The 27994-nt window shown below is 58.5% G+C and overlaps 1 protein-coding gene across 1 annotated transcript; it reads left to right on the top strand.

The window, feature by feature from the left end:
• Positions 1 to 27987, top strand: MMP15 (matrix metallopeptidase 15). Its single transcript, XM_037877697.2, has 10 exons — positions 1 to 615; positions 13397 to 13545; positions 14073 to 14195; positions 15537 to 15844; positions 16747 to 16908; positions 17839 to 18080; positions 18430 to 18568; positions 19672 to 19822; positions 20889 to 21004; positions 22443 to 27987. The coding sequence occupies exons 1-10, from the start codon at positions 454 to 456 to the stop codon at positions 22937 to 22939; spliced, it is 2049 nt and encodes a 682-aa protein (XP_037733625.1). The 5' UTR covers positions 1 to 453; the 3' UTR covers positions 22940 to 27987.
• Positions 27988 to 27994: the final 7 nt, after the last annotated feature.

Here is a 27994-nt window from a genome sequence, read left to right as displayed (position 1 = left end):
GGCCGCTCGCGCCGCACACCCAGCCAAGGCCGCCGCGAGGAGCGAGCTGCGCCAGGCGCTGCACCCCGGGGCGCCTCGGCGAGCCCGGCGAGCCCCGGGAGCCCAGCAGGGCGGAGCCCGGCCCCATGGAGCGGGCGCGGGGGGCGTGAGCGCAGCAGACAAAGGCGGCGGGCGGGCGGCGGCCCCCGGGCAACTTTCCTGCGGGCCCGGCGCGAGCCATGGGCGCCCGGCGAGCCCCGGCGGCAGGCTCGGAAGGCAGCGGGGCCCCGGGAGCCTAGCGCGGGGTGGAGCGAGCCCCGCGGGCTGCAGGGTCCCTGCGGCGTCTCGGGCTCCCCCGCCGGCTCAGTGACGGCCGGGGGCTCGGCAGAAGCGTCGGGGGCGGCCCAGCCCTGAGCCGGGGCCGGGAGAGGCTGACCTTGGCCCCCCGGGGGGCGTAGGACAACCGGCAGCGCCATGGGCGGGAGGGCTCGTCTGCAGCCCGCCAGCCCCACCGGCCTGCGGGGCTGGACTCTGCACCCGACGGGCTCTGGCGAGATGCTCGGCTGGAGCCTGCTGCTGCTGCTGGCTTCCGTGGGGCGCAGCGAGGCGGCGGAGGATGGAGCAGTCAGCGCGGAGGTAGGGGCCCGTGGGTCTCGCTTGCCTGGGTGAGCGTGGGGGCCTGCCGGGGGGCAGCCCAGCCGTGCCCAGCCAAGGACCTCACTGGCCTCGGGCCGGGCTGGGGGAGCCACCCTGGCTTTGCCAGGCTGCGCACTTGAGGCTCGCGGGGAGCTCGCCGTGGCCTCGTGGCTTGGCTTTGCCTCTTCCCTGATCGATGGCTGGAAATTGTTCACCAGCGAAAACAGCCCAGCAGCTGCCCAGCCTCGCTTCTCCATGCGAGTGCTAGGGGGGCCGGGGCCTCGTGAGACCTGCCCTTTGGGCACCCAGCCTGAGTAGGATCTTCCCTTGCTTCGCCTGGAACCGTGCTTTAATAAAGGCACGCTTGTCTCCCCGGGCTCGGGGCGATTTGCCTGCACTTCTGCTTCGAACCTGCCTGTTGCTTTCACTCTGTCCACTGACTAAAAAATCCCTCTGCAACCGTGAGGGTGTGAGAGCACGGCTCCGCTTGCCAGCACCCCATGGCGGTCCGGGCAGGGGGGCAAACTGGCCCTGCTCCCTTGAGGAGCTGCCGCGGAGCCCCGTCACTGAGTACTGGGCCAACACCAGGCCTGAAGTGGTCAATGGGGGCTGCAATGCCAGAGACTTCGGAGCGGGGGTAGGCTTGTGAAAAGCGTCTGTGGCTTTGAATGAAGAAGCGTGCAGGTTCCTGAGCTGGATTGGGTCTTGGTTCCACGGGAATTTACACGCACCCGGGCGAACGCGCTGCAGTGCACTGCCCCGATGTTGTATCTGTCACAGTCCCTTTCTCGAGCTCTGGGTTTGCTCCGTTAGAGGATCCCCTCTATATCTGTGTGTGTTGTAACAACACACTTGGATCCTATCGTCTCCATTATACGAGGTACCCACGCGCAGGCACACGGACGGTATTACTTCTGCATGATTTTGGCTGGTGGCCCCTTTGGTCACACTTGCACCAGCCATAAGTTGCTGTGTACAGTCTCTTCCCGGGCTCCTGTCTGGCCCAGTCTCCCTCATGGGAAAGCCAGAGGCTGCGGCACTGTGCTAGCTCAAGGGTATGTGTAGCTTCCTCTGTGGGGAGCGAGGGGAACGTGCCCTGGGAGTGATCTGATTGGCGCAAGAAAATGCAACCTGCTTCAAGTACAGGTGCAGAGAGACAAGGGCACTGGCTGCTGCCCTGCAGGAGGCTAGAGGTCACATCTTGGTCTCCGCCTCTAGCTCCATTAGCACCTGATCTTGTAAGATGGTGGATGACCCCAGCTTCTGTAGGCGTGGAAGGCACTCAGCACCTTTCAGGACCAGGTCCTTGACTAGTATGGGCTGGGAATGCTACGGAAGCCGTGGGCCATACTCCCCCCCTGAAGAGGAAGCTCTTTGTTGCTCATTGGGGACCCCTTCTGGCTGTTAGGAGAGGAGGTGTGGGTGGGGCTCCGGGAGAGGATCTGTGCCACGTGGTGGAGACCAATTATACTATAATAGGCCTTCACGGAAGCCATTTGGCCGTGAACCAGACCCACCTTCCTGGATTTAGTCTCTAGATGGTGTTTGGGTGAAATAGGACATGGCTGTTGATGAAAAGGAAACAAGTCCCCCACCTCCCTTGTGCTAGCTGGCTTTTATCATGGTAGTGTCTTGGCGTAGGCCCAGCACTGGGATAGCAGGGGGTGCTGTGGATGAGGACTGTAGTGCATTGCTGGATCTGTGAAGAGACCACAACTGAACTAGGAAGGGACTGGCCAGTTGGGATGGAGGTGAAATGGTTGAACTTCAGGAGAAGGAGGCAGCTGCCTCTGTTAACGACTGCAGCCCAGTGGTTGTCAGCAGGGCAGTGTTCTGTTTTCTCCATTATCCCCACGTACATAATACAAGTGAAGGAGGGTTGGCGCAGACAGGATGTCGCTCCCTATTTATACTTGTGCAGTCCCTGCCCTCCCTCCCCATAAGCCCCAGGAGAGGTTCTCCCTGCCCAAGGAGCTCCACTCTCTACCCGCCAGCACTGAAATGACACAGCCTGACAGAGCCAGCGACTGGAAACGAGGCAGGTGCCTCCTGCTGGATGCAGAGAACGTTTTCACTAAGTCGCTCTGGTGCGGATGCATTTCCATTCTGGACCCTGTGGCTCAAACAAAGAGACCAGGACAACTGTGGCAGCCAGTGGGTGTCTTGCTGTTGAGTTCAGGGGGAGCGCGATGAGGCTATATAGGCTTATGCAGGAGGGAAGTCCGTTCGAGTCTTGTAACGAGTGATGTATGGAGTAACACAGTAGAGTTGAGCGAGATGTTGCCACAGCTCAAGCCGTGGCTGACACATGGGGTCGGCTGTATGCCCCAGCAGTCACAAGGCTAGTAAGGAAATAAGCGAGTGATTTATTTTTAAATTACAACTGACTGGTCCTGTAAGGAGAGTGGGTGGCTCATGCTGGGGTGGGGAATGGAAGGCAGAGCCTTTCACTGCTAGGGGATCTCCTCCCATCCAGCTGCAGGCCAAGGATGGGCGAGGCTGACCGGTGGTTCGGTGGCCTGTGTGACCCAGGTGGTGGTGCCGTCGTTCCAGTCCAGTACCTAATGACCAGGGGTCCCCCAGCACATTGGCTCCTTGGTGGCTGTTTCATCTGAGAGGCTGAGGATTGATTGGGCCTGCAAATGGAAATAGCCTGCCCCAAAAGGGGACCCGTCCCCCTGCTTTTCAGGCTGGGGGTGAATTGCTGGGCTGGGGTGTGGCAGGAGACACTTGCACTGGCTCTGTGGATGCACAGAGGGGGCTTCAACCTGGCACTTTGCTCCCATCATTCAGAAGCAGCGTGGCTGGGGGAGGAAAACCCTCCAATGTCTGTAACACCAGGCCACCCCGTCTACTTTAGCAGGAGACTCCGAGCTTGGCAGGGTTGGATAAAGCAGCAGATGAGCAGCCAAAGGAAGCAGAGGCCAGGTCCGCGTGAGGCGGGGGGGATTCGCATGGGTCTATATCGCCATTTCCCTTGCGAAGAGCATCTGTCTCGAGGCTGCCCTTGAGCCGTGTGTGGGGAGTGTAATGAGGGTCTGTGCAGGGAGATCACCGCCTCACGAGCTGTGTCTGTCGAGTTTCATCTGGATACTGCTTTTCCCCCTGCTCCTGCCCGCTGGTCTGGCTGAGACTTCTGGGCTGGTGCTCCCCGTCCCCTCCCTCGGCTCCTGCCTCCCAGCCGCCAAGCCCTGACCTGATGGTAACAGAGCGGGGCTGGGTAGGGCAGGGAATTCCTACAGGGCTCGGGTTACGGAGCTGGATTTCGCCCTCCGCCCAGCAGGCTCCTCCCACTGAACCCTGCCTGGGCGTGCAGCCCACTCTGGAAATGCAGGGGGCACGAACCTGGCCTTACAGTGGGGACACTAAATGCTTAGGGGTCTGGACAGGATCCAGCGTTAACCGGTGTGTGTATGCGTGTGCACGTTCAGAGGGTTTGGCCAGGAATCGGCCAAATCTCTGCCCATCCTTTGGGCTGAACTCACCGTGAACCCTGAAGGTTCCAGTTGGACTCGCTTCGCTCCTCTTGCTGGCAGGATCCCAGCTGTCAATATGTCACGGGGAAGGTGTTACTCCAAGCTCTGCTGCTTTGTGGCGCTTGGCAATGTGGCAAGGGTCAAGGGCATAGTGAGCCCATCTCCCCTCCTTGATCCCCACTGCAGAGACCCTGACTGTGTTCCATAGTGCCACAGCAATATCTAGATCCCCTGTGCCACCCACAATGGCTCTGGCACAAAACTCCTGCCATCTGGGAACTTTGGGAGACCCACTGTCAGGCAAGATAGCAACCCACATTTGAGAACATGATTAAATGGTCACCTTGGCTGAACGGAGAGCCTGGCCCGTTCAGTATTCCCAGTAGCTGGGTGCAGCGAGGGCTGATGAATAGGAGATCTGTGGTGGGGTTAGAGGACATTGCAGGATGTGTCTGTTTTTGGCGTTTATAACCAATGATCTTTACTTTGGGGGGGCTGGCTTTCTGAAAATTTGTATAAAAATGTCTAATTAGCATGCACAACTACAGTGATTGCACATGCAAATTAGGTAGCTGCACAAGTACATGGTCATTTGCATGCACCATCATCGCGACGCTGTGCAATTGTGACTCATGCCCCTCTGCTCCAGTGGGCAAATTCATGTAATACAAATGAAAGGAGCATCTCAATTTCCACCCTTTACAACATCTTAAATAAACTATTACAGAAAAAGGAGAAAGCAAGCAACCTGCTAACCTTACATCCACTTCCAGCCAACGAAAGGCAGTTCACAGCACGCAGTGCGCAAGATGTCCAGCAGGGGGCAGCAGACTGTAAAACTTTCATTCCTAGGACTGGCTTGAAAACCAGCTGGAATTTCAGTGGGAGTTTACTAGAAACTAAGATTCAATAACGATCACAGGACACAGCGAGCATCAAAAAGGTGGCGTGTTTTGTCAGATGGATTCAGGTGAACTGAAGGTTTCAGTTATCTAGCAAGAGGCAGTGGATGCCAGGAAGCTCAGTGGAGACCAGGGGATTGCCTCTTTTGTTGGTTTAGTACTGCACCTAGCACAGTAGGGTCTTGAGCCATGCCTGGGGCTCCTTGGTTCTGCTACAACGTAAACTAATAATAAAGAGCTGCCTGATTATCAGGCCAGGACCCCTGCTTGGAAACGTTTACTGGGCTTGCAAGTATTTGCACTAACCTCTAGAGTGCTTCTAGCCCTTGCACATAGTAAAATGTTGGACGTTAGCGTGTGGGTGTGCTTACAATGGGGGGGTTGTAATAGTTTTCTTGCTATGAAATGTTCATGGCTCAATCGCTTCAGAGAACTGAAAGGCAAGGATGGCACTCTAGGGGTGAAGGTGGTGGAGTGGGAGTCAAGCATTGTGAGCTGTAGTCCCAGCTTTGCTAGTAACTTGCTGTGTGACCTTGGGCAAGTCCCTTCGCTTCTCTAGGTCTCACTTTCCCCATTTGTCCTATCTACAATCGAGTGTAAGCTCCTCAGGCCAGAGGCTGTCTCACAATGGGTATGTACAGCACCTGCTGCAATCGGGCAGCTAAAGACTGGGGTAATAATAATACATATCCTTCCACTGGGTTGTCATCACCTTGCGGGGTTCCTGGGATGTTGTTCCCATGCTTGGGAAGTTCCTGCTTCTACACTGATGCAGTGGTGAAAATATCTCACGTAGGGCAAAAAAGATAAACCAAGTCTGATCTCTTCTCCCCTTGGTATTTCAGTATCTCCTAGGGAAGGCTTTACCATCCACACTCCCGCTGGAACAAAACCCTCCCCCGGTTGAGTTTAAATGTTCATATGTATGCAAAAGCTACTCTCCCCATCCCCATGTGTATGGCAGGCAGGGTTACCTAGTGGTTACAGCAGCATATGGGGCAGCAGGAGGCCTGCCACTGATTTACTGTGGGATGTTGCTCAATCCCCTTCTGTGCCTTGCTTTCCGCATCTGTGAAATGGGGATAAACACTCACATTTGTGAAGTGCTTTGAGAACCTCAGGTGATGGATACACATGCAGTGTAAAGTCAGGGGTGCCATTCAATATAGTGGATTCATTGCCTGGATTTTGCCCCAGCAGCCAGGTATTAGTAATGAGTCTTTTGATAAGACGCAGGCAGCCAGAATACAGGAGAATCAAGTCCTACCCCACTGGGCTGACCCAGAGAGGCAGTACCCAACCCTAACTCCCATTGGAGTCAGTGGGGCTCTGTAGGGCACTGCTCCTCTCAGAACCAGACCCCACGTTAACTGGCCTTACAGCAGAGTCCATTTGTACCCCTCCCTACTGTGAGCATTTTCTCATCCAGGAACGTGGGTCCACGCATACCAGCTGAGGGATTGGACCCCCTCTTCCAGGGGAAATCGGTGGGAAATGGGCATCCAGATCCCCAGTGGCACAGCTCCGCCCTGGGGCCTCCTGACTTCAGCAATCATTTGTCGTGGAATACACCACCCGCTACAGGATTGTGCTCCAGAGTAGGAGTGTTTATAGTCTGTTCTGTTTCTAGTCCTCACAATTACAGGGGAAACTTTAAAAATGCAAATGGAAAATAAACCACTGAAGTGCTGTCTGCCTGGGCCTGTAGTCAGCCTGAAACAGGAGCTCTGAGAGGTTGGAACATTTCAATCTGATTGTTAACTCTGGAGCCTAGTGATGATAGTGTCACTATTGGATCTGTTTCACTAGTGATCATTTTAGTAGAAACATCCAGCTGAAGAGCTTACCCCCACACAGCCAAACTGCATCATACACCTCCTTGGGCACTCAAAACCCCTGAGGCCAGCCCCCTCAGCATCCCCCTCACATCAATCCAAAAATTTGTAGCACATTAAAAACTGAAATATGGAGATACATTCTATTTATTGTATTCCAATCTCAAAATAAGCAAGGAGCTACTGAAATTGATTCATATAATTCAATTTCATATTTTAATTCATTCATACCCTACAATACTGAATATAAATGAAGCTTCCACAGAATTTCCACCTCGCCAGAGTGCCATTGAATCCAGGACCCCTGGGCAGAATTTAGCTGTGAAGCACACAGAGTGAAGATCTGTTAAGATCTGCCCAATGGATACTCACTCCTCGGCTCTTTCAGCAGACTCATCAAACAGCTGTACGACCCAGCTCTGAGCCAATGGCTGCAAGAAATGAAATGTGAATGGGGACTCACTTGACTAGTTAGCTTCCCATGGCTGTAGTGGGTCACTCAGTGGCAAGTTAGTACTTACGCTGCTGGACCCTGGGCAGGGTTAGAGTCCTGTTTAAGAAGCTTTGCTTTTGACCTCCAGGTTTCATCTTTTTAGAAGGGTGGCATGAGCCTCCTTGGCAGGGACGCAGGGAGTGTGGGGGAACCCGCAGGTGTTTAAAGAAATACCCAAGCCCCAGGTATAAACACATGCTCCATATCACAAAGAGGTCTTTGTTAAATGAGGCATCCTAGAGCCTGGTGTGACAAGAGGCAGCTGCCATATACCGCAAGAGTCCTAAGGAGGAGTGGACTCCAGAGGGACTGATGTTCCTTAGCATAGTGATGGTTAGCAGGTGACGTATAGCACCGGTCTCACGGTGCAGTGCTGTCGGGAGCAGATTACTAAGTGACCTTCTGGCCTCCGAGCCCGCTCTCTAGCTCAGCTGCGGTCCTTTTGGGGCCCCTGGGCACCTGTCCAGCGGCTGCTCCAGGCTTTCAGTAGCCTGCTTGGCTATGGATCTAACTGGTGGTGATCTGGGTCCTGCCAACGGCGTGGTCCCTCTGTGTGCTGGTAGCTTAGCCAAAAGTTTAGCTTTTCTGCCCCGAAGGCCTATGATGGGGTGGAGCACACCTGCGCTACGGGTCTCTGCCTCCCCCACCACTGGGCTCTGGGCCAAGCCAAGTCCTACACATCCTGGCCATGGTGTTTGTTTCCGTTAGCCGGGCGGGGTTACCATTACCAGCTCCAGCGTGTAGCCTGAGCAGCTGGCTGCTGTGTTGGGGAGATTGGCAAGGCCTGCAGGGAAGGGACCTCCCAACTCCCAGGCCTTGAAGAGGCAAGAGAGCCCCTCCGCAGACACCAGCCTCGGGGCCAGGCCTTCCCTTTGCAGCTAGCAGCCCCTGCCCTGTGTCCAAGTCTCTGCAGGGAGCTCCTGTGGAGCCAGGGCATCCCAGCACACAGAGGTGTTCGCTGAACGGGAGCTGGATTCTGCCTGCCCCAACTCGTGGGGTAACGTCGCCTCTCTCCCCATGGCTGGCTGTGTTGCTACCCAGGCAGTCAGACTCCATGATGACTGGAACGGTTTCCCTTGAGGTGGTCTTGTGGCTTGAGCGCTGCACTGCATTGAATTCTTGGCTTGTCCCCGTGTTCCCTGAGTGCCCTGGGCAAGTCATTTCAACTGTCTGTGCAGTAAAATGGGAACATGGGCCTTTCCTTTGTCTGTTGCAGTTGGAAGCCGGGACACACACACACACACACACTCTCTCTCTCTCTCTCTCTCTCTCTCTCTCTCTCTGTATGTACAGTATCTGGCACAAAGGGGCCCTGATCTCGGCATGAACCTCTGGATACAGATTGTAATAGACCCCATGTGCCTGTAGATCAGATTGCTATTAATCAATTAGCAAATCCATTGATTTATTAAAAAAAAATAAAAATCCGTCACTCCACTCTGGGTTAATCGGGGCTGGTATCAGTGTAAGGAAACAAACCACACAGGCTGCTGTATCTTCCTCATGCAAGAAGAAACATGATCCCAGCTCTTAACAGGTTCCAAGAACCTCTCCCCAGCACGTGCTCAGGGCTGAGGTTTCCAAGAGGCCTGACCCTGCCCTTGTTTGAGCAAGGCTACAAAGCACTCTGGGATCCTTTGCGTGACAGGGCCCATAAGTCATTATTGATTTGGAGCCGTTGCCAGGGAACTGTGACTGCAGCTAATGGAGCAGAGAGGAGATGTTGTCAGGGCCTGATCCTGAGAAGTGGTGAGGACCCACAGTGCCTTCAGTGGGAGACACATCGTGGTCAGGGCCTCTCAGCCCCCGGTCCAGCTGTGCTAAGGAGCCAAGCTGTTCGGTGCTGGGGTGTCTCCAGCCAGGTCTGGGATGGGGGATGGGACGCCTGCCTGGCTGGGCAATGGCCAGGGCAAGTGGAATGAAAGGAACTAGGCAAGAGCAGCCCGCTCCCTGCCAAGCTATATCTATGGCCATCTCCCATCACCATGCTCACAGTGATGGTGATACCAGCTGCAGCTTCTCCTGTCTCCTCCGCGGCTCCCGAAAACCAGCTGCAGTAGCCCAATGATCTCATCCAGTACAGCAAGTCCACGCACCTGGCCGTTGCCCCGCCTGGCAGGCATTGGCCATTGTGGAGCGGGCAGCCAGCAATCCCATTCCTCTGCCCTGCTTGTGGTCAATCACTGTGCCTTGCTAAGTGGCATCCTGTTCTACAGGGGTTTGCCCGTGACACACTGTGGACACTGGGTTTTAGTCACTTCTAGGGGCAATTCTTTGTGCAGCACATTCATTCGAGCAGGAGGCCGGGAGTCAAGTGAGCTGGATTCTAGGCCAGAGCCTGCCCTGAGTTTGTTGTGTATCCATAGGCAAGTCATTCCCCGTCTCCATGTCTGTTTCCCCAAATGTAAAACAAGGCTCATGAGCCCTCTCTGTCTGTCACTGAGGAGTGCGGATTCATTAGTTAGTTCACTAGTGACCTGCTAATTATTCACAGTCGAAGCCAGCTCGCAAAGCCTCTTCCGCCAAGAGCAGATTTATCAACCAAGAAAATACAATTCAAACGGGTGTTAGCAACGACCGCTCTGCCACGGCTCCCCACGCCTCAGCTCACCCTGCCCCACTGAATCCCAACAGACTCTGCTCGAGTGGGCGGGATAACATGGGAATGTCTCCCCCAGCTCCGGGATGTCCGTTACTAATCAGTCATTCCAGTGCTTACTGCGTGACAGAGATGCCTAAATCACCTGGGATCACCCCTCCAGGGAGAGATTTCTCTTTTCACACAGCCCGAAATCTAGCCCACCCCTGGGACACCGAAGGAATAACACCGTGCCCTTTATGCTCTCCAGCCGTGGCTTTCAAAGCACTTCCTAAGGGGTACTCGAGCCTCACAAACCTCCCCGAGGCAGACACAGCAGGTTAGGTCCATCATACAGGTGAGGAAACTGAGGCACGGCGAGATTAAGTGACTTGCTCATGGTCATGCAGTGAATCCGGGGCAGCAGTGGACTAGAGCTTAGGAGCCTTAGCTTTCAGGTGTCTGAGAGCCCACTGGAGTCCACTGTCAGAGCACTGGAAACCTTCGCACAGCCAAGTAGCAACAAAGGCTGTAAGAGTAGCTATGTCTGTGCTGGCGTGGAGATGCTTTACCGCTAGAGGCAGTAAGGGCTGGTGAGGATCTGGCGCCCTCGTGGCTTGTCACCTACAAAAGCTCAATGCTCCCAAAAGGCAAGGGCCCCCATCAGATCCTGAGTTCAGGCTCCACATGCAGGGCTTAGCTGGTGACTGCAGTTTGTGGGTTTGGGTTTTTATCCATGTCTATGGCTGCTTTCCCAGCTCCTTTCAGCGGCATTTATTTGGGGCCCATCACCTTGGTAGCTGGTGAAGTATTCAAGGAACCCTGCCCTGCATCAGCTGGGCCCCCTGGCTTAGAGGATTCACTGGGAGGCCACGTTCTCTGGGGCAACTCGTTGCTGTAAATGGCAGCCAAGTCCTCCAACAGCCATAGAACGGAAGGGGCAGGGCCTTGGCCCTTCACTAGCCTGGCTGCCTGTGTGCATGTGCCCCACAGTCGAGCTGTGGATTTGCATCAGTTTGCACCCAGCTTCAGGCTTTGAACTGCTGGATGAGACCGAATTGTACGATCGCACGAGGGGGAGGTTAGAGGAAAGAACTTCTGGCTACGCGTTGTGCCAGCCCTGCGTCCCACTGGGCAGCATGAGGCCACTCTCAAGCCCGAGGCTCTCCCCTTGCAGCACTGGGCACTGGCTGTCCATTGCTGGCAGGAAACAATGAGTTCTTCTCAAACCGTCCCAGTGGGCCAGGGAAGAGCTGACTCTGCAAATTGGCTTATTCCACCCTCTCTCCTCCCAGCCCCTTTTAAGGAACCATCAGATGAATGACAGAACCCTGGCTGAATTAGCTCAAATGATTTTGCTTCAGGCAAGCAGCCAGGTATTTCACACAAAGAAACCATCTCCTTCCCTGATGCCTTCTTTATACCCATCCTTTCATCTCCGAGGCACTGACTCAGTTTACCACACACGTATATCACAAGAAACTGAGCTAACAGGAAGCATCTGGTGGGAAAACAATCCCCTCCCAAACTTTCACTGGCAGGTCTCCCTCTTATCCTCCATACCCTTTTCCCTCACTGTCATCTTCCCCCTGGGTTTAACCTGGACTGTGAACTCCTCAGGGGCTCTGATTTGCTTCCCACCCGTAGACCCCAAAACACTTTACAAAAGCAGCTATCACTGTCCTCATTGTACTGCTGGGGAATCTGAGGCAGCATGGTGGGTGGGGTAATTTGCATGGGTGGTGAGTGTCCCTCATTGGGGGTGGATTTTCGGCACTTCTGAAAAGCAGGCTTTAATGGGCCAGATTTTCAATTCACCTCCTCAAGCAATGGTCAGATTTCCAAAGCTCCTGGGCAAATCCTGGCCCAAGGTCACATAGGGTATGTCTACACAGCAAAGAAAAATCCACAGCTGCTCCGTGCTAGCTGACTAGGGCTTGCGGGGCTCTGGGACCTTCCCACTGCACAGGTCCTAGAGCCAGGACCCCAGCCCGAGCCCGGAAGTTTACACAGCAATGAAAGAGCCCCCCAGCCAGTCCCCAAGCCTGAGTCCACTGGCATGGGCCAGTGGCAGGTTTTTCTTTGCTGTGTGGACCTACCCCAAGGGAATCCACAGCAGCTGGTGCCTGATCCATGGACTATGCAGCCTCCCGCCATGTAAACTGCCACGCTCACCTATAAAATAAAACCCTGATTTATCTCCTGCCTCACCCACGGGTTGATGTGTTAATCTGCCTCTTCAGGATGCAGCCACCTTTGAAGTTCCCTGGCTAACGAGGCGTTGCTTGCTAGGGCTTTGCAGCGCTCCCTTGTCTGCAGATGGCTTCTTGTGAGTGGCTTGGAGCCAAGTGAGAAATGAGGAAACAATAAGGTGAAAGGATATGGAAAGGGTCAGGAATAACCAGCGCTAGTAACCTCCCCAGCCTCCCTCCTAGTGACCCTTCTCCAGTTGGATATGCCAACTCCCTGGGCTATATTCCCGGCCAGCATGCCGCCTCCGAGCTGATGCCCATGTGCTGTTGCTTCCTGGAATCTCCCTGGCCACGTGATTGGCACAGTGCCCGGTTTTCCACCCCTCTCTGCCCATACGCAGCATCCCCCTCTCTGGGATGAGCCTGTTGGTTGCCAGTTGTTGTTACCATCCAGCAGGGTGGCCCAAGCTAGGATACATGATCTCGGCTTGGGGAGGGATCGGTTCTGGCCAGAGACCTGGCAGACCCACGTGTGCAAAAGGGAGGTTAAAAATAGCAGGTAAATAAAAGCGAAGGGATGGAAGAACAGGAGGGAGATCAAAGCCTTATTATCCGGAGTGTAAACAGCCCCCCAGAGCCTCCTGGGCCTGGAATGTAAACAGCCCAGTTCCCTTCTTATTTGTCCTTTGCTCAGAGCAGCGACAGTCAGGATCCTGGGCCTCTGGAGGGGTCTGGGAAGCAGCAACCCCTTATTGCTAGAATTATTTATTTGCATGCCCTTGGTACCTCACATCCCTGAGTGAGCTGAGGGCCCCCTTATGCTGAGTGCTGCAGCTAGTTTCTGCCCCTTGTTACTCACACGGGGGGCCGGGGGGGGGGGTTGGATCTCCCACAGGTGGCTAGAAGGCAGCACGTGCAAGTGGGAGCAGTTCCCAGCAGCGGGGCGCCCAGGCTTGTCCCAGCAGCGTGGGAGTAGCCAGCTAAACTGGACCCTTTGGAGCCTGACACCTTGACCCCAGCAGTAAGCACACAAAGCCAGACCTTGCTGCTTCGTAGAGGGGCACGACGGGGACTCTGAGAGGGGGAGACGGGGCTGTTTCCCATGGGCCAGATTGGGAACGGGGCTGCGGAGACTTTCCCCTCCAGGGTAATGGTCTGACTCCAGACCAGGTCGGTAGCCACACAAAGGCCTGCGCTGGAGGTGGAAGGTTTGCCATTTTCTCCCCAGCCCACTGTGCCAGCCAGGCGCCCTGGATCGTGGGCACGGGGAAGGCTCAGCGTGTGACCCTCATGCCTCCTTTGCAGGCCTGGCTCCGGCTCTACGGCTACCTCCCGCAGTCCAGCCGGCAGATGTCCACCATGCGCTCGGCGCAGATCCTGGCCTCCGCGCTCTCCGAGATGCAGAGGTTCTATGGGATCACGGTGACGGGTGTCCTGGACGAGGAGACCAAGCTGTAAGCGTGTGAAAGGGGGAGGAGTTAACTCCCTGCCACTCCCCTCCCGCCCGGGCCTTGGGACGCTCCCAGGAGACACTGGCTGGACAATCCGGCACGTCGGGGTGGGAGGGCCTGCCCAAGGCAGCAGCACAGGGCCCCAGGGTGCTGGAGGAGGGCGATGGAGGAGACAGAGCTGTCCTCCTCCCGTTACAGCCCCAAAGGGCCCCCAGCTCCCCACACCCTTTCATCTCCCCAACCATAACCACCGCCTGACTCTCCCCAGTGCCAGGCACTCTCAGATGGGTGGGACTTGGGAACCTGTCTGGTGCCCCCCACATCTAGCTTCACACTGGGCTTCCCAGAGCCTAGGGTCTGGTCTCCTACTGGGTGTTGTGCCCCCCCCGCCCCCCCAGCCAGTGGTCGTGCCCCACCCCCTCCACCATGTTCCGCCTTGCGAGGCTGCCAGACACGCGGTGTCCGAGCCCTAGCACGAGCCCCACTCTCTCAGTCCTCACTCGGTGGCTGCTGTGCTCGGCTTCCCCTAGGTGGATGAAGCGGCCCCGCTGCGGTGTCCCGGATCAGTTTGGAGTCCAGATCAAAGCCAACATGCGGCGGAAGCGGTACGCACTCACCGGGCGGCGCTGGAGCCAAACCCACCTGACCTTCAGGTATCGGCGCTCGGCCCGCTGGGCCTTGGCTTAGAGTGCCCTGCGTCCCCGCTCGTGCCCTGCGTCCCCGTTCGTGAAGCACCGGGGGCTGCTCGGCCTCCCAGGCTGCTAGGGCCAAATGCAGGATGCAGCAGGGGCAAACGGCTCGTCACCCGGGGCCTGACCCTCACTTACTCTAGTTTTACAAGGGTGTCATTCCATTGTCGTTAGTGGAGCTACTCCTGATTTGCAGCAGAGGGAGCGGAGGAGGGTCACGCCCAGGGCACAACCCCCGGGTGGGGCAGGAGGGCTCGGGACCGGATCTGCTCTGCAGAGGGGCTGGGCTCCAGCAGCCACGCATCAGTCTACCTGGGGCATTATTTCAGCTGAGCAGCACGTGCCGCAGACGGCCCATTTTCCGGGCCTTGCCACAAAACAAGCCCCCCCACCCCAGGCTCAGCGCTCGGTGCTAAACAGCTGCCACGTCTGCCTGCCCCGGTGCCCTAACGAGCCGTCTTGCGTTCTGCAGTGGGTAACTCGCCTCGGGGCGAGCGCCTCGGCGGGTGGGAGTGGATGCAGCTCTGCTGGCCGCGCTGGAGGTTGCCCGTACGCTGGCCCTGCAGCAGCACCACGGGCTTCCCTTCTTGGGATGGGGTTCTGCCGCTCGCTTGGCTCCCACCCCCCACTGCCCCCCAGCCGGGAGAGGATGGTTATAAAACATGGGGCAGTGCTGTTAAAGAGATCCCGGGGCAGTAAAATGAAATGGGGCAGTAAAGGGATGCCTCAGGCCCTTTGCCAAGGGACCAACAAGACTCAAAAGATGAGAGCCCCCAGGGAAGGGCAGGGCCCAGCAGTCAGGGTATCATAAACCTTGATGTAACCCACTGGCCCAGTGTCTGTGTCCCTCCCCCTGCCCTACCCCGTATGGCTGATCCAGAGAGAACTCCCTGCTCCTCTGCTGTGCACAGGGGATTTGGGGGCTTGCTCCTTCCCCACTGAAGCCAATGGGACATTTGCCATTGACGTCAGTGGAAGCAGGCTCCGGCCCCCAGTGCTCAGCTAGGTCTGCGCATTGGAGCTGGAGATCCTGGCATCAGTCCCTGCTGGAGAAAGGTTTGGATTATAATATGTTCTAATACATGAGTAATGCCCCGTGAAACCATTTCTGGGTGGGATGTGAGCTTTCCCCCTGCAGGGTTCGCAGCCCAGATGTTGCTGCATGGGGATAGTGCCAGAGAGCAAAACTGACCTGAAACCAAAGTGAAACTAACTTGTCTGGTCCTTCTCCTGTCCCAGTTCCTCATGCCTCACAAGCAATCCCACGCTCACTCACCCCCCAACCCCCTGGTTTTGTGCCTCCAGCATCCAGAACTACACGGATAAGCTGGGGTGGTACCACTCGTACGAGGCCATTCGCCGAGCCTTCCGGGTGTGGGAGCAGGCAACGCCCCTTGTCTTCCAAGAGGTCCCCTACGATGACATTAGGCACAAGAGGAGGAAGGAGGCCGACATCATGGTGCTCTTCGCCTCCGGTTTCCACGGAGACAGCTCCCCCTTCGACGGCGTGGGGGGCTTCCTGGCCCATGCATATTTCCCCGGCCCCGGGATGGGAGGGGACACGCACTTTGACTCGGACGAGCCCTGGACACTGGAGAACACCGACGTGTCTGGTGAGACTGGCTGGCACCTTGGGAAGGCTGGTGACTGGGGCGGAGAGGGGGGCAAGGGACTTAGTGTGGGGAGGGTGAGTCCCAGGTGGAATCCAGAAGGTTAAGAGATCACTGTGGGCTACAAGTGCGTACATGGGGAAGAGATTTCCAGCAGTAACCGTCTCTTTAACCTAGCAGGAAAAGGCATAACAAGAAGCTGAAGCTAGACACTGTCAGGCTGGAATAAGGGACAAGTTTTTAAGTGAGGGTAATTAGCCATTGGAACAGTGTACCTAGAAGGGTCGTGGATTCTCCATCAGTTGAAGTCTTTAATTCAAGGAGGGATATGTGCCTAAAAGACCTGCTGTAGCTCAACCATAAGTTATGGGCTTGAGTCTGGACTCACTGGGTAGGTTCTCTGGCCTGCATTCTGCAGGAGGCAGGCTGGATGATCACAGCAGTCCCTTCTGGCTCTAGCAGCTATAGTTAAGACCGAGCTGAGTTTTACTCTGGTGGGACCATGGCTGGCAAGGCAGGAGGCAGCTGTCTCTTGCCCCCCGGCGTGGGCGCGACGCAGCGTGAGTTGAAGCCTGAAGGGGTTGCCAATGGGTTGGGTACACTGTCCAGCGTGAGTTGACTGGGTATGGTGAGTTGTCGTGGTCCCAAACACAGCCCCCTCTGGCGCATGGTCAGGGAGAACCGTGGGAGAGGTACTGGCTGGCCTAGATCATGGACAGAGAGCCCCGCGCTTGGCACAGGGAGGCCTGGGGGGAAAGGAAATGATTGCTAATCCCTTGGGTAGTGGGCTGCAGGAGACCCAGGGTTGGTGGGTGTCTTTGGGGTCCCTCCACCCTGCTGGGGGCAGTCCCTGAGCTCGCGGCTTGGCTCCCGTCCGCGTCTGACAGCGCATTTCTCCCTTCCAGGCAACAATCTTTTCCTGGTGGCCATCCACGAGCTGGGGCACTCGCTGGGGCTGGAGCACTCCAGCAATCCCAGCGCCATCATGGCCCCCTTCTACCAGTGGATGGACACGGAGAACTTCCAGCTGCCCGAGGATGACCTCAAGGGCATCCAGCAGCTGTACGGTGAGTAGGGTCCCAGGCTCAGGCATGGGGGCTGGGCAGGGCATGGAGCTTGGCCAGCCCAGCCCAGGTGTGTGTGTTGGGAAGTAGTGACAGGCAGGATCAAAGTCCCTTCCCCTCAGCAAAGCATTAACCTTAAGCTGCTGCTGTTAACCCCTTCGTTGCTGCTGAGCCACTGGTTTTCTGCGCAGCATGGATCCAGGCAATGAGGCAGGTGCCCCTCCGCCCCTTCCTCAGGCTTGCCCCCGGATCCCCAGAACCTGCTCTACCGCTCGAGCCGTCCAGAGCAGCCTCCCGGTATCTGCCTGGAAGTGGCTGTCCCCCATGGCCCGGGCCCCTTCCCCTCGCTCCAGACTCCTGTCGCACCCCACCGAGAGGGTAGCTGTAGGGAGGACATCGCCATGGGCGTGGAGCATGGGGTCGGGGCTTCTTGCTCAGCGTTGCCTGTCCTTGCCCTTTGGGAACTGGACTGGAGTCCGGGAGCCGGCAGAGGGGCTAGGGAGACAGAGAAATGCTGCTCTGTCCCTTTCGCACCAGGCAGTAAGGAGTTAATGATTTGTCATTCCGCCCCCCAAGCCAGGGGTGTTTCCAGGCACACAGCTGTAATATGTGGGGAACATCGGTCCCCAGTCACAATAAAATCTAGGCACTACCCTGTCTAGCGAGTACCCTGCCCTGCTCGGGTTGTGTCATAGGCCCTGTACTGCTGAGAGCGATTCCCCTGCAGCCGTAGTGGCAGGGGCCTGTCCTTTTGGAGTCATGAGTGTCGAGATCTCACCCCACTGACTCCGTGTAGCCCACAAAGTTGGGGGCACGGTATGGTGAGGCCCAGGTGCCTGCAGATTTGTACCAACACAGCTGATCCTGTCCAGCCCTGCCCAGCCAGGTTAGACATTTGGGAGTGATTTCTCACTGCCCCCTCCTCTTTCCCAGGTGCCCCTGATGGGCAGCCCCAGCCCACCCGGCCCCTCCCTACGGTGACTCCCCGCGGCCCCGGAAAGCCAGACCACAGACCCCCCAAGCCACCTCCCCCCGGTAAACCAGATCGGCCCCCGAAACCAGGCAACCCGGACCGGCCCAGAACCACCGACCGGCCCGACCAGTACGGGCCCAACATCTGTGATGGGGAGTTCGACACCGTGGCTGTGCTGCGCGGGGAAATGTTTGTGTTTAAGGTACCAAACACCGTTTCTCCATCCTCCCCTGTGCCTCCCTCCTCCCTCCATTCCCCCGTCCCTTCCCAGTGTCTGGTTATGGGACCAGGCACTGGCGGGCCACTTCCCCCCCTGCTGCCCCCTTCCCCCCCTGCTGCCCCCTTCCCCGGCTGCCTGAGGGAGCCATGGCCCTGGCCTGCTGTCCCCTCCCCCGGGTCTGCACCCCACTGTGCTCCTCTGCCCTGGGCCTGCAGAGGGTGGAGGTGAGGAGACCTGCCCCAGGCCGTCCCAACCAGCACTCGCATGGGCTGGGCAGGCTGTTTTCCTGGACTGTGCTAAGCATCAAGCCTGGTGGCCTCCTGTCTTAAAGGGCCGATGGTTCTGGAGGGTTCGCCATAACCGGGTGCTGGACAACTACCCCATGCCCATCGGGCACTTCTGGAGGGGCCTCCCCGGGGACATCGACGCCGCCTACGAGAGGCACGACGGCAAGTTCGTGTTCTTCAAAGGTGAGAGACCCGGGGAGGGGCAGGGGCTTTCTTGGAATGCAGAGCTGGAGAGAGGGAGCGATCACTGCTCCCAGAGCTGGGCAGACTTACCCCACCCCCTGGCCAGTGCCCCTTAGTCCTGCCCCACAGCGCCTGCCCCCTGCTGTCCCAGGCCTGGGCTCCCATCCCCTCGGCCAGTGCCCTTCAGTCCTGACCCACATCACCTGCCCCCTGCTATCCCAGCCCTGGGCTCCCCACCCCATCGGCCAGTGCCCCTCAGTCCTGACCCACATCCCCTGCCCCCTGCTATCCCAGCCCTGGGCTCCCCACCCCATCGGCCAGTGCCCCTCAGTCCTGACCCACATCCCCTGCCCCCTGCTGTCCCAGCCCTGGGCTCCTCTCCCCCTTGGCCAGTGCCCCTCAGTCCTCCCCCACATCTCCTGTCCCCTGCTATCCCAGCCCTGGGCTCCCCTCCCCCTTGCCCTGTGCCCCTCAGTCCTGACCCACATCCCCTGGCCCCTTCTGACCCAGCCCTGGGCTCCCCACCCCCTCGGCCAGTGCCCCACAGCCCCGCCTCCTGCTATCCCAGCCCTGGACTCCCCACCCCCTCGGCCAGTGCCCCTCAGGCCTGACCCACAGCCCCTGCCCCCTGCTATCCCAGCCCCAGGCTCCCCTCCCCGCCCCCTCGGTCAGTGCCCCCAGTGCTGACCCACAGCTCGTGCCCCCTGCTATCCCAGCCCTGCCCTCCCACACAGCGCAGCCAATGCCGGGGCAAAGGCTCAGGGCATGGGGACAGCGCCCAGCTCAGCCTGCCAGAGCTTTGGCCCCGGCTGGGTGAGGAGGAGCCCTGGGGAGTCGGCAGTGCAGCAGATGGATGGTGCCCAGCAGGGGTGCTACTGCTGAGAGAGGCTGCATCTCAGAGGGAGAACGAGGCCGGGTGCTGGGACGCGGGCGCTGAGCTTAGCCCAAGTGGTTTCTCGGCACCATAGCAGCACATGGTCCCAGGTGCCTGGCCAGGAGGGCCCTTGGGCTCCAGCGTGCTGGGCTGGGTGGGGTGACTTGTCTCCTACATGCCACGTGGTCCGTGGCCCTCCCACCATCTCAGCTTCCCCTTCCTTTCCCAGGGGATCGGTACTGGCTCTTCCGAGAGGCAAACCTGGAGCCCGGGTACCCGCAGCCCCTCACCAGCTACGGGCAGGGCATCCCCTACGACAAGATCGACACTGCCATCTGGTGGGAGCCCACAGGACACACCTTCTTCTTCCGCGGGGACAGGTGAGTTGGCCCAGCTTGAGTTGGGGGCGCCAATGGGCCATGCGGGCAGGCAGGGCTTCCTGTGGTCTAGGGGTCAGAGCAGGGGCCTGGCTGTGGGGACCCCTGGCTTCTATTTCCAGCTCTGCCACTGGGCATCCTTGGACCACGCTCTGTGCCTCAGTTTCTCCATCTGTCACATGGGGACAATGGGGGGCACCCTCGATGGGATGCACTGAGTGTTATTTATCATCCTGCTCTTCCCAGCCCCGCATGTAACCTCCCGAGCACTGGCCCTTCTGCCACTTCTCCCGAGAGACTTTTCTGCAGCCCTGTGAATTTCTCTGGGCATGGGCCCCGGGCCCCAGCTGCCTCCTCCCCTTCACCTGGGGTGGCAGCCCTTCCCCAAGCTACCTGCAGGGGAGGGGGGATGTTGGAGCCGGGGTGGGAAGCAGGAAATGGGAGAGGGGAGGGGAGAGTTTTAAAGACAAGCCTCAGAAACCCGTCCTTGCCTTTGCCCTCCGGGAAGACAGAGTGAAAGCGGGAGGTGTTGGCTCATCACGGCTCCCTCTGCTGCTGACCCCCCGCCAGTCCCCCAGCATCTCCCTATCCCGCAGCACTGCGGGACTCAAACCTATGGTGGGGGGGGGTGTCTGTGTGCCGCTCCAGTCTGCTCGCTGTGGGCAGGATCCAGCGATCTTAGGGCATTGCGGCTGACGCACGGGGCTGGGAGGCTGGGCTCTAGTCCCAGTTCTGCCACTGACTTTGGCAAGGCACTGCCTAGCTCTGTGCCTCAGTTTCCCCTCCCCGTGAAACGAGGGTGATGCTCCTACTCCTTCCGTGTCGGCACCAGGCTGTGAGGTTCCAAAGGTATCGCCGTGTGCGTCACTGAGCATCTGCTTGGACTGGGACGGGGGGGCGGCAGGAGTATCCCCCCCGCAACCCCTGCTGGTTCTAAGCCAGGGAAGGCGCTACCCTAGCCATGCTCCCGCCTACCTGACCCCTTTCTGGCAGGGGGGCTGCAGGGCGGGGGGCGGACGCCTTTGAGCTGCCGGGGTGCCGTCTGCTCACGGGGGCATCTGTTCGGCAGGTACTGGCGCTTTAATGAGGAGACCCACTCCGCGGATCCCGGCTACCCGAAGCTGATCACCGTGTGGGTGGGCATCCCTCCCACGCCCAAGGGGGCCTTCCTGAGCTCAGATGCCTGTGAGTGAGACGCTAGAGCCCTCCTGCGGGAGCCAGCTACCCCCTCTGTAGGAACCCCCTCGCCAGCAGGGAAATCACTCAGCATTGCCCACCAGCTCCTGGATTAGGCTCGGCGGGGCAGACCCACAGCTGACGATCTGGCGTGGGCACTCCAAGGATAACAGTGATCACTGCCCCTTATGGCTCTTTCAGAAGGGGGGGGGGTGTTGCAATTTTGGCTGCAAAGATTACAGTGAGCAAAGCAGGGAGAGTCCCTTTCATCCCTGTATCTCTAACCTCCTAGCCCCTCGGCATCACCCCCTTCTGGCAAGGGCGTGGGAACCAGATGGGCACACGCCGCTCTGAGAACTTGGTCAGTTCCTTGTCTCTGTACCCTGCCCCCTCTTCCCTCTCTCTCTGCCCTGCTTTGTATTATTATTGGTGTCCCCCCCCCCCCCGCCTCTCTAATGCTTTGAGAAGCAGCTGATCAGCTTGTTCAACTGCCCACCCAATCCTCCTGTGGAACCCACGGCAGATTGCAGTCTTCTGCTTGCCCTTGATCCCGCGTCGGCCTCTTGGCCTTTGTGCTTCTGACTCCTTTCCCTGTGTTCGCGCTGGGGCTGCTGCTTTTCAGCCTGGCTGCTGCCTGTTATACACCTGGCTCCCCAAGGGTTACCTGGCTCCTGGTACCAAGGGGTCACCGTAGCAGCGGCATTGCACTGAGCCGGGTGCAGCGGGTGCGGGAATGGAGACTTGTGTCATCCCCTGAGCTTGCAGAGGGCACAGGACTTGTTCTCTCACCCCAGCAGAGCGCCTCGTTTGGAGTTACAGGAAGTCCAATTTCCTCTGCTCCATTTCCTGGTCGCTGGCTCTGCCTAATGCCCATCTTCTGTTCTGTTCAGCAGGGCACTGAGCCACTAAGCTCCCCCGGGGCAGTGCTAAAGCAAAGGGAATTGTTTGTCCGTGGCGGGGAACAGACTCCCAGCAGGATGTTGTGAACAAAGTGCTTGTTCATACAGCATGTAGTGGGATTCTGGATCCAGGGAGTGATAGGGTCAGCTCCTGGGACTGGGTTTTAAAAAGGAGGGTGCTGAGTAATTAAATGATCAATTATGTTTGCACTAGGAGAAATTGACTCTCATGCTTCAGGGCATCAGCCCATCACTGCAAGGGTCAGGAAGGAAACCCCCCTCAACGCACATCCTTCAGCATTGCACAATTAGCCAGGTGCATTATCACCAGCTTTATTCTCCTTGCTCTGAAGCATCAGTTATTGGCTACCACCAGAGGCGAGGATACCAGACAAGATAGTCTAGTGGGCTGATTAGGTGTGGCAGCAGACAGAATACCAGATGAGGGGGCAAGGCAGGGTGGGGTAGCAGAGAGGGTGTTTCTGGGGTGTGGCTGAGTGGTTAGCAGACCAGGTGGCGCTAACCTATTCTCATTGGCTCCCTTCCAGCGTACACCTATTTCTACAAAGGCACCAAGTACTGGAAGTTCGACAATGAGCGGTTGAAGACCGAGCCGGGGTACCCCAAGTCCATCCTGCGGGACTTCATGGGCTGCCACGAGGCACTGGTGCCGGACCCCGACCCCGGGCACCGATGGCCTGACCTGGACAGACCTCCCTTCAACCCGGACGGCAGGGGCACAGGCGATGACCGGGAGGGGGATGAAGGGGAGGCCGAAGCACGCCCCGGCGACCGAGAGGAGCAGGAGGAGGAGGAGGAGGAGGAGGAGGACTACGGCGGCCCCACCCGGGGCAACGGCAACGACGTGGACATCGTGGTGCAGATAGACAAGTACACGCGGACCATGAGCATCGTCATGGTGATGGTGCCCCTGGTGCTGCTGCTTTGCGTTCTGGGCCTCATCTACGCCATCATCCAGATGCACAGGAAGGGGGCCCCTCGGATGCTGCTCTACTGCAAACGCTCCTTGCAGGAGTGGGTCTGATCCTGGACCACCCACACCCTCCCCATCCTGACCCCCACCCACCCCCCGATCCTCCTCTCCCACCACCATGGTGCTAACAAAGAAGCTTGAGAAGACGAAGCCCCCAGAGCCTTTCCCAGACTACCTTACACCAAGATTTTGCACATTGAGTTGAATGCGCTCGGCCAGGCCTGCTTCCCCCTCGAGCATGTAGGAGACACCCCAGCACAGACTCCTCCTCCTCCGTGCCGACAGCCACCCCCTGGCCTTCCCGTGCCTGGATCAAGGCCGCCTATGGCCCCCTCCCTGCTGGGGGAGAGGGGGGTTGCTCCCAGTGTTCCCGCTGGGCGAGGGAGACTATTTCCGTGCTCTGCAGCCCCGATCTCTCGTCACTACAGGGCTGGCACTGGGGATCAGCCGTTTGCTGGGGGCCCCCATCTCTGCTTCACAGAAGCACATGGGCTCCAAGCACCGAGCCCCCCATGGGAGGGGACGGCTGGGTGGGTTTCCCTTATGGCCCTCCTGGGCCATGGGGGTCTCCCCCCCGTCCTCAGATGCCATCTCCCTTGGCTGTGTTCTCAGCTCGGCACCCAGCCGCAGGCCCGGAGGGGCAGAACTCGAAATGCTTCTTCAGCTCAGCTCTTCCCCCAGGACTCAGCCCTCCTGGATGTTTCCCTTTGGGGCCTATCCACACGTCATGCTTGTGTTGTCTGTGCCCCTCTGTGCTGCGTCCTGGCTGGGCCCATGGAGCAGCGGGAGGGGATCCTGGTCTGGGTGGTTCACCCCTGACAGGTCACCAGTCTGGTCAATCCCAGGGGGGATACGTCCTCCTGCCCGAGGGAAGGGAAGCCTTTTCCCAGCTGGCTCCTTGGCTCATCCGAGGTGGTGTGGCTCCGATGTCTGTGTCAGGGAGAGCCCCCACAGCTCCCCTCCCCGTCTCCTCGCATCACTGGTCTTCGCAGCCCTGCTCCTCCCCGGATTGGGTGGGCCAGCCACTCAGTGCACTGCCCTGGGGGAGTGGGGTGCCATATCCCCAGCCCCTCTTCTCACTCGCCTGGTTCGAACATCTAGTGGCAGGTTTTCCCTGCAAGCAGCGCGCTGGCGGCAGGGCCCAGGGGAGATGGCCTCTTCCAGGAGCTGCTGCCCATGGCCACCCTTGGGCTGTGGACATCGGCTTTCCCCTGCTTTTCAATGCCAAGCTCCAGAAAGGGGAGGGCAGTGGGGTAGTGAGGGTGCACGTGCCAGCTGGAGAACTGGATTCCAATCCTGGCGCAGGTCACAGGTGACATGAGTTTAACGGCCTCAGCCTTGTGTCTAGCAAGGATTTTTAACGTGGACTGACCAGGATTATACATCTGTTTAGGCAGGGCCCTGTGGCTAGAGTAGCTGGGGGAGCTGCAGGGCAGGACGGAGGGGCATTGGCTGAGCTGGATGGGAGCCCAGAACTGGAATAGCAGGGGGGGCTGCAGGGTATTGGCAGAGCTGAAGGTGCAAGAGAAGCCCGGTTCTGGCAGCTGCTGCTGAGTATCCAGGCACTGGTTGGTTTCCGAGGCGTGCTGAGCTGGGCTTTCTGGCCCAGGCAGACGGGGTGGAGGTGACATCACTGCGTTTATTTCCTGTTTAACTGTTTGCAGCTGGGAAACGAGGGGGTAAGGAGCCTAAAGATAGCAGAGGTCTCTGGAACCTGCCCTGGGAAGGCTGGCCAGGAGCCGAGGGCCTGTGCTTTCTCCCAGCCCCAGTGTGACACTGTTTGGTTCCCATCAGGGCCTCCGTCCATTGGGAAGAGGCTCTTTCGATGGAAGTCACCCTGTAGCTGCTTTTCATCCGCTTCCTTCTCCCCCGCACACCCACTTCCGAAACAAACCACAGCCTCTGGGGCCTGTGGGAAATGGGGCTGGGAAAGCAGCAAGCTCCGCCGCCCAGCCCCCACCGCCCCAGAGCAGTGCGGGTGATCAGAGCCGCACCGGTGCTCTCGCCTGAGAGCGCCATGCTCGGGGGGCGAGCTGCTCTGGGTGGGGGTGCGGGGGGGACGTACAGCTTAGAAACTCTACCAAATAAAAGCATTTGTGGGAGCCAAAGGACAGCCAGACACGGACTCGCAGCTTGGGTGGAACAAAGCTCTGGCCATTGCAGAGCTCTTCAGTCTCTGGAGGTGGGGCAGCAAGCCAGGAGAGATGCCTTCCCAGTTTGGTCAGCAGCCTGGCAAACCCCAGATTAGCAGACACTCCAGGTTCCTAGTAACTGCACCACTGAATTCGACTAGAGGTTGTGGCCTTATCAGGAACATCTCTTCCCGGAGAGCTGGGATCCACCAGGAAAGGTTGCGTATCAGGAACAAGGGGGCTCTGAACACCCAACCCCAGTGGGTGCAGCTGAGACCTTCTCGCCTTTCTGCTGATCTGGAGGGCAGCACCCGCTCTGCAGATCCTGCCCGCTCCTCCATTCTTGCACCAGACGTGCTGGCTTTCCCCTGCATGGGGAAATTGTCCCAGCACTGCTGATGGGCGCAAGGTGGAGAAACGGGTGGGATTTCCAGTGGATCCCCGATGCCTGTACTCTGGGCCAGAACCGGCCTGGCCAAATCTGCCTTTTTTCATGGTTGAGTAAAATGGTGGTTTTGTTATCATGGTCAAGGATCAGCAAGTAACATCTGTGTCTGGGCTAGGCCATTTCCATGGCAGCTTTGCACAGGCGAATGGGGTGCGTCTCGGCGGAGGGGATGGGGGTTTGCTACAGGGATGAATTGGCAGCTTGGGCTAAAGATTAAGAGCCAGCTCCTCACTGGCTGGAAATCGGCGTCTCTCCGTTGACTCGGATGAGAGCCTCCGCCGGCGTAAATGGATGTGGCGTCACTGAAGTAGACAATGGAGTAGAGCCCCAGTTGGTGTAAACCAGTAAAGCCCCGTTGGCTTCAGTGGAGCGATGCCAGTTTAGACCCGCTGAGGATGTGGCCCCGTAGGTGTCCTTGCCTGCCCCTGACACTGAGCTGGAGGAGAGACGGCACCGCAGGGTCCCTAGAAGCCTGCCCCCTACCACGGTGCATGGATAGCACTGGCCTGTGCGAGGTCTCACTGTGTGGCTGGGGGCTAAGGGGTTGGTTCCAAACTGGCACCTCTGGCAAGGCACTTCACTCAGTGCCCCAGGGGGAAACTGTCCGGGATCCTGGAGGGCTCCCTGAACCCTCCGACGGCAGCCTGGCTTGATTTGCCAGTGAGGACCATTGATGATATAGCACCCTAGGTTCCCAGAGTCCCAGTCAGCGGAACCACTTGCTCTCTGTCGCCCCAGGGTGCTGCTCCCCTGTGGACACCTCAGATGATATTGCAAAGGCAGGCATTTCTCCCAGGACTTGGAGCTGCCAGGCGAGATCGTTCTCAGCCCTCGGGATCGGGGGGGGGAGTATCGCTGGAGTCCCCAGGAGCTTGGATCCCTAGAGCAGTCCTTGCTCAGTTCCCCTCCACCTACCCCCCTCCATGGGAAAGCCCGGGCTCCCAGCTTCCCCGTCAGCGACCATGTGGTCACCTTTGTTTGGAAAAAGCCTTTTGTTGGTTCCAGCCGCTTGTCTTTCCCAGTTGGAGCGTTCCCAGCGTTGATCAGCCAAAGCCATTCCCCTCTTCGAGCCCATCTGGAAGCTGGAGCTGGGCCGGGGCCAGGCACTCGCAGAACCCTTGGCTTTAATGAATGGAAAATTGTTCCATTTTTAAGCGCACAGGTGTGCGCTGGAGAAAGTGCATTTTGGGCCAGGGCTGGCCCAGAGCCCAGCTCCCCCTTCGCTCTGCCTTGAGGCAGGAATCCACGCCCTGCCTTCCTGAAGGCGGCTCGGCTCCCCTGGAGCAGCGTCCCCCCCAGTGCATGTGCCCCAGGGGAGCCTTTCACCTCGCTGACCCTGCTGATGGGACCCTGCAGGGGTGAGCTCACCATGGCGTGAGACTGCTGGGCCCCTCCACGCCGACCCCAGCTCGGGAAGGGCCCCAGAGCGACGTCTAGCTCAGTCGCGCAGTGCTAGCAAGGCAGGCCGGGATTAGGTTCCCAAGGCTGTCAGGCCCTGAGCCTCAGAGGAATTTAGGTGCCTAACTTCCAGGATCTGGGCCTCAGCTCCACCAGGCCCCACTGAATGTGAGCCTGAGGCTCCCTAGCAGGGCACAGGGCACCAACACTTGAGGTGGTGACCCCCCCCCCCATTCCCTAGGTAGGCTGCCTCTGAGGAGGGGCTGTTCCTGTGGCCTGACGGCTCTCCCCACCCCATGTCACTCTCTGTCCCCACATCTCGTCCATGCCCCCGTCAGCACGGGGGAAGGGGACCGGATCGGGGGGTAACTAACCCTGAGCACCTCGGCTCTGTGCCGGCAGGTGTGGCGGAGAACTGGGGCCCCGGCAGTAGCGCGAGAGGCCGTGTCCCCCGGGCATGGGGGCTCATGGTGACATCCCGCCAGGCCCTGCCCTATCCCTTGTGGTGTCTGTCTGTGTCTCTCTCTCGTGTGTGCACGTGTGTTTGGTTTTTTTTTTTAACGTCCATGCTGGTCATGTTTAACTGCTACACAATAAATCCTACCAAACCAGCCGTGGGCCGCTGTCTCGTGCGTCCCCTGCCCCGGCCCCCTCCCCGGCCTGCCCTTAGCATGAGTCCATTAAGCCCAGGAGCAGTTTGCTGCAGTTCCACTCGCCTCTTGCTGCACCCCTCTGCCCTGGGGCCTGTGGTGGCCCAGCCCTGCCCTGGTGCTGAGCACCTGCTGCTCCATTTTAGCAGGTTCCTGGGTGCTCTGCAACTTACAGGGTGAGGGCCCTGGGTCGGGGGGGCACTGGCCGAGCCTGAGATGGGCAGGACCAGGCATGGAGATAGTAACAGTCCACCCTGCCTTGGAGCTGCAGAGCCTTGGGCTGGCCCTGGGCACCAGGCCTCCCTCACAATCGGGGTGGGGATGAGGTTGGGACTGGGCCCCAGGGCTCGGGAAGAGCTGCTGCTGACAGCTATTGCTACAGCAAATACCCCTCTGTCTCCTTCATCCTGATTTATGGCACCCAAGCTGCCCCTCCGGCCTTTGAATACCTTCCTGAAGGAGCCAGTCTTTGCATCGC

Source organism: Chelonia mydas, chromosome 12 (assembly GCF_015237465.2).
Source record: "Chelonia mydas isolate rCheMyd1 chromosome 12, rCheMyd1.pri.v2, whole genome shotgun sequence".
NCBI classification, from domain to species: domain Eukaryota; kingdom Metazoa; phylum Chordata; order Testudines; family Cheloniidae; genus Chelonia; species Chelonia mydas.
This window is presented reverse-complemented; position numbering and strand designations above follow the sequence as displayed.

Coding starts and splice junctions, on each gene's coding strand:
- MMP15 (XM_037877697.2), top strand. CDS start 454: ATGGGCGGGAGGGCTCGTCTGCAGCCCGCCAGCCCCACCGGCCTGCGG. Junction 616..13,396: donor ATGGAGCAGTCAGCGCGGAG/GTAGGGGCCCGT, acceptor CCTCCTTTGCAG/GCCTGGCTCCGGCTCTACGG. Junction 19,823..20,888: donor TTCTTCTTCCGCGGGGACAG/GTGAGTTGGCCC, acceptor TCTGTTCGGCAG/GTACTGGCGCTTTAATGAGG.